General features: G+C 27.3%; 1 protein-coding gene across 1 annotated transcript; it reads left to right on the top strand.

The window, feature by feature from the left end:
• The first annotated feature begins 8,561 nt into the window (after positions 1–8,561).
• On the top strand, positions 8,562–10,815 carry LOC137815177 (homeobox-leucine zipper protein ATHB-6). The gene is made up of 3 exons (XM_068618248.1): positions 8,562–9,217; positions 9,315–9,697; positions 10,162–10,815. Exons 1-3 carry the CDS (start codon positions 9,148–9,150, stop codon positions 10,597–10,599), a joined length of 891 nt encoding a protein of 296 aa, XP_068474349.1. The 5' UTR covers positions 8,562–9,147; the 3' UTR covers positions 10,600–10,815.
• Positions 10,816–11,093: the final 278 nt, after the last annotated feature.

The raw sequence follows: 11,093 nt of genomic DNA, 5'->3' as shown, positions 1-11,093 counted from the left end.
AAATCACCTAGTCAAGTTATATTCCGAATATTAAGTAATATAATCTAATTTCTTTAAACTTTATATTTTTTATCCCATTTTAAGTGTTATAAATAGATATTTTTATTATTTTTTATGAGTAAACATGTTTGTTATTTTTTTATTCTCTAAACTTGTCTGTTGATATTTAAATTCTTACTTTATTCTTAATAAATTAATATATCATTTTCTGGGTGTGTACATAAAAAGATATTATCTTTTCGCATGAGAATCCAGTGATTAATTTCATAAAATATTGTATAAAATATAACTGTATTATTTAAATTTAAATATATTTTATTTATTTTAAGAAAATATTTTATTAAATATATATTGTAATCCAAATTCAAATGTATTTTTTCGTGTGGAAACTTTAAGCTGTATGTATGTCTCATGAATTCTTAAGAATTTATAACGTTAGAAACTACATTAAAAACACATTTTTCCTATATTTAAAAAAAAAATCAATAATATTACTATGTAAAATTTGGTAGATTCCATTTACTTAAAATTCCGCCAAATTATTGAATTATTATATAATATAATCATGAATCATATATTTTAAGAGATAAAATAAGAAAACGTATAAATTGTTTGGATTTTACTACCATAAATAAATAAAAAATTATTAAATAAGAAAATATAAAATTCTTTAGGTATTCTACTCACTAAATTATATATTATATATGGTCATTTTATTTTAAATTATGTATGAATATATAAAAATTAAAAAATTATACACATCATTTAAAATTTTACTTATTACTTTTAAAAAATATGTTTAAAAAAATTAACATATAAATTCCTTTACAATTGAAACTACTTATAAAAACTATATTTATATGTGTAATTATATTTTAAACTTACAAAAATAAGATATAAGATTATTTAATTATAAGATTGATTTGAAATAGTATTGAAATTCATTTTTGAAGATGACATATACACGTATAAATATATATATATAGAGAGAGAGAAACAATAGTTCCAAAACTTTTTTTAAGATCAAAATTGGAGAGAAGCAGTTTAAAACAGTTGAGAGAAAAAAACTAGTTCGAGACATTGTATCAAGTGTACACTTAGAGGAAAAAATATATAAAATATTGAAAATATATAAATATGACAATATAGAGAATAAAATTTGTATTTGTCTAAATTATATATTTTAATCTATAACATAGTGCATTTGAAGAAACCTAAGAAGAAGGTTCAAGTTTATGTTTTCTAGGTTTCTCACACTTTTCTTTTTCCGGTGGAAATTAGGGGTGGATGTGTCATTTTGCTTTATTTTATCTAATAATAATACTAACCCTTTTCTCTTTAGTGTAAATAATATTCCAACCTTCAACTAAGGATAAATTTAATATAATATACATAGAGTAAACAACTATGAATATATATAAAAATAAAAAGGTAAGTTTCAACTTTATCGAATCATTGATATTTCTTCATAACAATGGAAGGACACTAATCTAAAAATATTATATGGTATCACATCATATAATATAATGTATTCACATTTATTACTTCTTAAAATATAGAAGATATTAAAGAGTCAAATTAGTACATTTAATATATGGTGTTACATCGTAATAAAATCTATATTTTTTAAATATTAAAATAATATAATTTATTTTTTTTATAAAAAAAACTTTGAAATAAATTATGTAGAGATATAGAAAAAATATTTAGTATGAGATAATAATATTCACTTTGAGTGTTTTATGTTGTGTTTGGATGAACTAATGGAGTGACAGCATGGATAGGGGCGAGTGAGGGGATTTGTGTTTGGAAACGAGGGTACAGATAGGAAACAAAATAGATGCATTTTGCTTTTCTATCAAAGATTATCAGTGATGTACACATAAGATGTATGTATTTTACCTTAATACCCTTAACATAACATTGCAACAGTGGATGCATGAAATAATATTGGTCATGTTTGGAAGTGACGGTGCAGACAGGGAACAAAACATTTGCATTTTGTTTTTCTCTCAAAGATTACCAGTGATGTCCACATAGGATATATGTGTTTTACCTTAATGCCCTTAACATAACTTTGCAACAGCGGATGCATGAGACAAGATTGGTCATGTTTAGAGGTGATGGTGCAGATAGGGAACAAACTATATGCATTTTGTTTTACTCTCAAAGATTACCAGTGATGTCCACATAGGATGTACATGTTTTATCTTAATACCCTTAACATGATTTTGCAACAGTTGATGCATGAAATGAGATTGGTCATGTTTGGAGGTGAGCGTGCAGATAGGGAACAAACTATATGCATTTTGTTTTTATCTCAAAGATTACTAGTGATGTCCACATAGGATGTACATGTTTTTATCTTAATACCTTAACATAACTGTGCAAAAGTGGATGCATGAAATAAGATTGGTCTGTGACTGACACCACAGGCTGGGGAATCTTTATACTGGTTTAAATTTTGTTCTTCAAAAGCTTAGTGTACTTTCACTTATATGAGTGTTGGTATTGTGACTTTATAGTTGCAAGTTTGACTTTGTTAAAGATTTTTTGTTCTAACTAGTTTTTCTGCAGGATAATTTTTTTTTGTCTTCTAAACAAGTTTGTAAACAATTCAATTAAAGTGTTTCTTTTCATCCCGTCAAATTTATTTACGAACCATCAATTAAATTACCAAAATATTTTATCTAATTCCCCATTATTTCACAAAGCAATTTCCAGAACATATATTATGAAAAAATTATTAAACCACATCTTCAAATATATATAATATATTTCAGAAATTCTATTTAAAAAACGTTTTATTAAAAATATATTTCATGAATTCATATTTTAGAAACATTCCAAAAAAAACAATTCAAAAGTTTTTTTTAGAAAAGGTAAAATATTCTTTACAAAATTTATGAAGTGCAGATTTGTTTGGTGCAGGAAGAAACACCCTCCAATTAAAAACGAAGTTATATGGAATTCATTAGGCCCAAATCCATTGACATATTGGCCCAATACCCACACGGGCCGAGTAAAACAAAAAATTTAAACAATGAAACTTGTATATAAATTTTTAAAAAATACCCATTATTAAAATATATACATGTTAGCAACATAAAAAAATGAAAATGATAAACTTAAAACTTGTAGAAAATGTTCTACTATAGTTCCCAATTGAATGGTTTTAGAGGTAAAATATAAGAACTATTGAAAAGTAAAAGTTTAAACATAGATCATTATGAAAAAAAAAATCTTACAACTTATTCCTACCTCTACCATTCTGTTTGTTAAAGTATAATTATAAATATTCGTTAAAAAATTTCAATTAAAGTTATAACAAGTTCATAATTAATTGGAAAAATGTGTGTACTTTATAAAATTTAATCAATATTTTTTAATAATATTTAATTATAACTAGATATTTGAGTCCTTCGTACTCTTTCTCCTTCTTTTATTCTTCACTTATGTCACTTGATAATATTTCTAGTACGGGTTGTGAAATCTATTTTTTATTTTGTTTTTACAAATATATAACACTTTATCAGTCTTCAGTTTGTTTGGCAAAGGAAAATAAATTATAAAAATATATAATTAAATATATATATCTCATTAATTATAAGAATATTATCTTACTAATTTGCCTTATTACAACATCTTTAAAACTTATTTATATGTTAAATATTTGTATGATAAAACAGTTTTTCTATCCATTACAGGTTTTAAATTTAGTTTTATTTCATCTTTCTTTAAACTAGGACAACCTTTATAAATAAAAATACATTAAAAAAACTCCACAGGTGTTCGTTTTTAATAATGAATATTTTATTTTATAAGATAAAAATAAATTAAAAAAATAATATTTTTAAAATTTAAGTGAAAATCATAATGAAAATAAAATAAAATAAAGATATATAATGTTTATTCTTCTTATGAGAGTTTGACAAGTTCTCAGGAAATTGAAAGGAAACAGAAGATAAAATATTGTAGAAACTGATTCATACATTTTGATTTACTTCAATAATATATATAATAAAATTATAATTACTTAAAATTATAAAATAAAAATATTAACAGTTATGTAAACTGACAATTAATGCAATAATAATAATAAATAATTTAAAAGTAATAAAATATGAATTAATAACTAATAATTTAAACAATATAATATCGTTTTGTTTTTAATGTAGGTATCCGTAACGATTTTGTTCCTAAAAACACCTTTATAAAAAAAAATAAAAAATAAAATAAAAAAATAAAAATATATATATATATATATATATATATATATATATATATATATAGAGAGAGAGTTTATGGAGAGATTAGAAAAAGAGAAGAAAAGAGAAAGGATTATGGGCTGTCAGACAAAGTTTGACTCATTTCTGCATATGTTGCTTTCGCATTTGTTTTCTCTCCATTTTTTCTTTGCTCACCCAACCAAAAAACAAAAACCTTTCTCTCTTTACTATTTTTCAAACCATTGCATTAAACACCTAATCAAATCACTTCCAGCATGTTTGTGCTTATGTAGTAACTTTATAAGTGTAATAAAAGAAACATCTATTCTATTAAATATTTTATATAAATTATAAATAAAATAAAAATATTTTATAATATATAAGTAAATTTTGATGGAATTTTATTTGTAATATTGGATTTGTGGTAACTGTCTGTCTATATAAAAAATTGAGACTCGTATAGTCATAAATTTCTCATTTGTATTTTTTTGTCTTGGTATTTTTTGGTTGAAAATTGTGACTTATGTAAATTTGATGTTCATATGTGTTTTAATCAAAGCAAATAAATGTTTTCTAATAATATTCACAATAATTTTAATATTTAAAAATATTTTCAACCTACCATTCTCATATTTTTATGTGGTTTTCAATAATAATTTTAAATTTTCTTGCCATGTATAGTTTTTTTTTTAAAATTCTTGTACTTGCGAAATGAAGGAACCGTTAAATGTATTTTTTTAATCAAGGGTATTAAGTATATTTACTTGTGAGAGAAAATTTTATATATGAAAAAATCTATATAAAATTAAATTGTTGAGATTTTCTTAAAAAGATTATACGAGAACATTTCGCATTAATAAATCTAGAATCAATTTATAAAAAAAGTTATTTCATCACTTTCAATCCAAGAATGTCTTTTCAAAATTTATATTATATTTTTTAAATCTTGTGTTTTGTGGATGAGTTTAATATTTGATAAAACTCAACAAATAGATTGGATTAAAAAAATCAACATACCGTTGTTTATTTATTTTAAATATACATTTTTATTTTACTGTTTCTTTTACTTGTTTGTACAAGTGAAAAACATAAACATCTATTATTTTTTACTTCTATCACTTCAATATAGTATAATTTTATTTTATTTTATATTCCATTCATCACCCAAATAGTGTTCATAAATAGTAGTGATGAGTTTTTTAAAATAATGAGATTTGTAGAGATTAAAACTTAGAAAAAAACTAACTATGCCATGTGAGCTACAACATGGGGTTAATTATATATTGTTTATGTATTAATAATAAGTACAATGATAAGCACCTGAAGGTGATGTTTTTGTCTGCATTACTTCTTCCATGCATCTACTTATGATGCTAGTTATCATATTGTCTCTTTTATTTTTTAACACAAAAACTGCTTGCAAGAATGTTCGTTTACTCATTAGAAATAAATGCCCTGTTTCCAGTAATATCTCACAGCATAGACACTTAAATTTTAAAGTATTGTTCCTTCTTTTATCATAAAAAGATATTAATTTAAATTATTTTTTTAAGATAATACGTTCCATTAAGTTTAAATTAGTGTTGAAACTTATAAATTATGAAGAAATACTTCATGTTCAAAAAAAGTGATATCTATGAGTTAGCTACCAGAAAACCTACATGGAAAAGAGATTTGTGGATATAGTGTTTGAGTCCTAAGTACCCTTTTTCTGGCGTAAAAGAATTTTTTTTTATTGCATAAAGTTTTTTCTCCACGGTAATGAAAAGGTAACATTAAAAATTTCCTCTTTCATCTAAAAATAATTGAAAACAAAATGGTATGAAATAATTGAAAACAAAATGGTTGATTTGTATGTGGATTTTAATTATTTGTAATTAAAACATTGTTTACAATAATTTGTAAGAGTTCACTACAAGAAAATCATGAAATAAAAATCAATTTTTAGAGACCAAAATAATTAGTTACAATAGGAACTAAAATAGAGACCATTTTAGAAACTAAAAAAAAAATGGTTTCTAAATTAGTTTATATTGTTTTTTATTGTTGTTAAATAGTTTCTAAATTAATATCTAATTAGTAATTAAGGTTTTAACTACCAATTATTTAGTTTCTAAATTTGGTAGAAAAACATTGGTTGTTAATTAGATATCAATATATAAACTATTTAACAACAATATGAAACAATAGAAACTAATTTAGAAACCAAATTTCTTTTTAGTTTATAAAATGGTCTCTAATTTAGTTATTATTGCAACTAATTATTTTGGTTTCTACAAATTGGTTTTTATTTCATGATTTTCTTGTAGTGGTTAACTTTCGAGAAAATACAAATTATACAAAATTGTTGAAACATGAAAATTGTTTCAATTGAAAATACAATTTTAATTGTGTAATTGTAAAAGATTGTTTCTAATAATAACATGTAAAAGCTCATTTTGGAAATTGTGAAAATATGAAATAGTGTCTGAAAATTGACTTGTTTCAATTAAAATAAATATAATTCAAGATATTCATTTGGATGTTTGTATTAATGATTATTTAAAAATATAAACATAATCAGTTATGAAGGATGAATAATGGATTGTCTAAATAACATGCATAATCGATCATGGCAAGGTGATAATCGACTACCTAAAAATAAAATCCATAATCGAGTATGTATCATTTTGAACTAAAGGCATGGTCGATTATGTCACATTATATACTCACATAATCGGTTATGTGATTGAGATAATCGATTACGTTTGTTGGTCACATCACTTCTATTTTTTCAATCATTAAACTTTATTTTCATGCATGAAAACGAAGAAACCAAAGTCAACTCACCATTAAATCACAACTTAATCATTAAGAAGCAATCACCAAACCACCACTCTTAACACCACAATGCACACAAAACAAAAAACAAACAAACTCGTATTATTTCATCAACCAGCTCGTGAACCAAACACAACTCAATCAAGACTAACTCACAACACAATGCACACATAATCTTAAGCTCAAGGCATGAACAACAAAGGTGTAACGTTATACATTAACTAAATATTCACAGTTCACGCCTGAAGTATAAGAACTCTATTAAAATCTATTAAAAGACTAACTACATAAATAGTTTAACCACCATTTTAAACACATTTAATAATTAAAAAAATAAAAGGGAAAATTGGCTTACCTTCAAAGTTTAAGTATATAACATAGTTGATTAAACCAGGTTGACTTAACTTTAATTTTTATTTTATTTCTAACGTAAAATGTCTTAAGCTGTATTTTTACAATTAAAACTACTAATTTATATAAAAATAAGATAAAAAAATTAATCCAGCAGATTTGAACAAAAAATTATAAATTTTAGTCTATTCTTTTGTTTTTAATATAAAGGAATTAAAAAGAGGTGGGATTGTAGAAAAGTATTTTTTTAATGAACCAAATATGATAAACAATTATTCCAAATTACATTTGAATTATTTATAAAGTGTGGAAGCTAGACAACTAATCTCCTTGCCATTGCTTGTGGCTAGTGGTTTTGCTCTTGGTTTGTTAACATTCTCCAGGTTCATTTATCCAATTATGAATTGGAATAGGAACCCTAGTGGATAATTCTGACAGTTCCTCTAACCCTAGTGAAAAATTTGTTTTCACTTTTAATTTAAAATATGAAAATTTATTTGATATGGACTTTTTAGTACAAATTTAAACGTGAACATAATATTTTTTTTTGGCTTAAATTAAATATATTGATTAGTAGTAAGATACTACTAGTTAACTTAGAAAAAAATAAAATCTACTATGTCTCGAAACAACATCAATAATAATAATAATATAAATAAATAATAATTTTATTCACAAGGAGTAGATCTTAGCCATTCATGCATATTTTATTTCATTGAATTGGAGTTTTTTAATACTGAATGTAAGAAGCTAAGACTAATTATACACATTTCAGATAAGATTTTTTTTAGGGTTTCAACCACACAGATTTGTGATATATGTCTTTTTTCTTAAATATAAAATATTGTATGAGAAACAAATTTTAATAAGTAAATATCACCCTCAGAATAATTTAAATATTTTTTCTGGCAGGAGCGTGATACGCTCACGAAACCCAAATCTTGGGTCAGCTAAACTCATTGAGCCGAGCCGAGCCGAATAGGAATGCAAAAATATTACAACTAATTAAGTATTAATTAATTAATAATTGTTGTTATTATTAGGATCTAAGCTGAAGAAATATCACCGTCACTAAACGGTCGAAAGAATACCGGAAGCGCAACGGGCTACAACCGGTGATGAAAAGTTGCATTTGGATTGAATTTGGGTTCATTTTCATTTGAAAGCTAACCGCAGTAGCAATCCACCTAACCCCAGTCAGATTCTATCTCCAGTTGGGTTTATATAAAGGGAGTGCAATTCAGAAACTCTACCGGCTCGTGAAAACACTTCACCATTCTCACTCTTCATCACTCTGTAGTTTGTTTCTGTTCATCTTTGATGAACCAACTCTTCTTTCTTTCTCTCAGTTTCTGTGTAGTTTAACCATGCGAAATGAGGCACTGGAGAAACAGTTTATAGCATCTTTGTTTGTTTTTTTATTTAATTCTGAGAAGAAATATTGTCTGGGTGGTTTTGTTTTTGCTGTATGAAAAATTTGATGGGTAAAGAGGGAGAGGAAGTGGTGAGAAAGCAAGAAAAAAGGGGTGTTGATGGAGATAAGTGGTACTTGTATAGCTGCTTGCAAGATTGTAAATACTGGTGCTGTTTAATACACGATAGTTCTTTTTCCATGGTTCCTTTCGAGTGAAAATTGAACCTTGTCTTCTCCGCTTTCTTTTGAGATCTTAAAGACATTGACCACCACCAATAAAGTGGATCAAAACACTTTCTTTCTTCTTTTAATAAGATCCTCTGTTTCGTTCCCATGAAGAGACTTAGCAGCAACAGCTCAGATTCTTCTTCCACTCCCCTCATAACAATCTGTCCAACCCCAGGTGCTTTTAAATTCAGACACAGATCCAAGATCCTTGTTTTAGCTATGTCGGTTTTGTTAATGATTGTTATATTTATGTGGGTGTTGCAATGATGCAGAGGAACAGAGTACGAGAAACTGCCAGCAGCACGTGTATGGTAGGGAGTTCCAATCGATGATGCTCGAGGGACTTGACGAGGAAGGTTGTGTTGAAGAAGTGGGGCATCAATCTGAGAAGAAACGCAGACTGAGTGTAGATCAAGTGAAGGCTTTGGAGAAGAACTTCGAGGTTGAAAACAAGCTTGAACCCGAGAGGAAGGTCAAACTTGCCCAAGAACTTGGGTTGCAACCTAGACAAGTAGCAGTTTGGTTCCAGAACCGTCGTGCAAGGTGGAAAACCAAACAATTGGAGAGAGATTACGGTGTTCTCAAAGCCAATTTCGATGCTCTCAAGCTCAACTACGACACCCTCAATCACGACAACGAAGCCTTACGGAAGCAGGTACTGTGCAATAATAATACTGGATTTTGGATCTATCTAAAACACCTTTAGGTAATTAACTTTGAGCCACAAAATAAAAGTGCATGTTGAATTTTACTTTTTTACTATCTTTGATCCATAAAATAAAAGCAGTTGAATTTTTTCACTCATTATCAAGGTTGACCCATTTAGTCAAGATTTACCCACAAAGGTTCTGGTCGAATTTTATGCAAACTTTGTTATAAATCCTTGCTAGTGATTGTAGTTTCTTTTAAGCACCCTTTTCTATCAATAGATTTAGAAGTTTCTATGTGCAAAAGTTAAAGTTAGTGTGGAGAATTTATCTTTCTATTAGTGGTAAATTAATTTTTAGCTGATTTTTTTTCTAATAAAAGCTCATGGAATACCCTTAATCTAGTTTTTGTGAAAGTCACTTTGGAATGTTTTTGTTTGTGAATATTGAACTGAACAGAGAGTGTTTGCAGATAAAGGAGCTTAAACTGAGGTTGGAAGAAGGGGTTTCCGTGAAGGAGGAGATAATGATGCCTGATTCGGAAGACAAAACGACGATGGAACAGAGCAAGAGCGAACCTAGTTGGGAATCCGAGGAACAGTTGAACTACGAGTGTTTCAACAACAACGATTGTTTCGGAGGCGCTTCGCTGTTCCCAGTGGACTTCAAAGACGGTTCTTCCGACAGCGATTCGAGCGCAATCTTGAACGAGGAGAACAACAAGTGCAGCCCCATAACCGAAGATCTGTTGCTGTCGCCGAAATCTTCCTCAATGAACTGTTTGCAGTTCCAGAAAGCGTATCAGACGCAGTACGTGGTGAAGATGGAGGAGCACAATTTCTTGAGCGCGGACGAGGCCTGCAATTTCTTTTCGGACGAACAGGCTCCAACGTTGCAGTGGTGGAGCTGAGGAAAAGAGAAGAAGAATGGAAAATTTTGTTTGATATTGGAGGGTTGTGTTGTTGTAGATGCTGCTTCTGCATGGGGTGGGGTGGGAGGTAACATGAATAATTCAATCCCGAAGAACACCATGCTGTAAAAAAATTTCATTTCAAGTATACAATAACGGTGCAAACCTTTTACCAAAAGACAAAACCAAAAAAAAAAAAGAAAAACTAAACAAAAAGTAGATTATATATATGAATTCTGTGCTTCAAAATGTGCCAAACTGAATACATTCCATATCTTAACAAGGCATATGAAAACAATAACAATGATGAAAAATTAAAAACAAAACGGTTCTTAAACGGGTTCGAATGAAGAAAACAATTTTCTTTCTTTCATGATCGTAAAGTTTACTCTTCCTTCCTTCTAATGGTTCTTAAACGGAGTTAGAATTAAGAAAGTAATTTTTTTCTTTTTTTTTGTCAGTCGGTCTATTACTGAGGTTTGAGTCTCAGATTT

Source organism: Phaseolus vulgaris, chromosome 1 (genome assembly GCF_051622355.1).
Source record: "Phaseolus vulgaris cultivar YP4 chromosome 1, ASM5162235v1, whole genome shotgun sequence".
In the NCBI taxonomy this organism is placed as follows: Eukaryota; Viridiplantae; Streptophyta; class Magnoliopsida; order Fabales; family Fabaceae; genus Phaseolus; species Phaseolus vulgaris.
The sequence above is the reverse complement of the archived record's forward strand: the minus strand, read 5'-3'. Positions and strand labels throughout refer to the sequence as shown.

Coding starts and splice junctions, on each gene's coding strand:
- LOC137815177 (XM_068618248.1), top strand. CDS start 9,148: ATGAAGAGACTTAGCAGCAACAGCTCAGATTCTTCTTCCACTCCCCTC. Junction 9,218..9,314: donor AACAATCTGTCCAACCCCAG/GTGCTTTTAAAT, acceptor GCAATGATGCAG/AGGAACAGAGTACGAGAAAC. Junction 9,698..10,161: donor ACGAAGCCTTACGGAAGCAG/GTACTGTGCAAT, acceptor GAGTGTTTGCAG/ATAAAGGAGCTTAAACTGAG.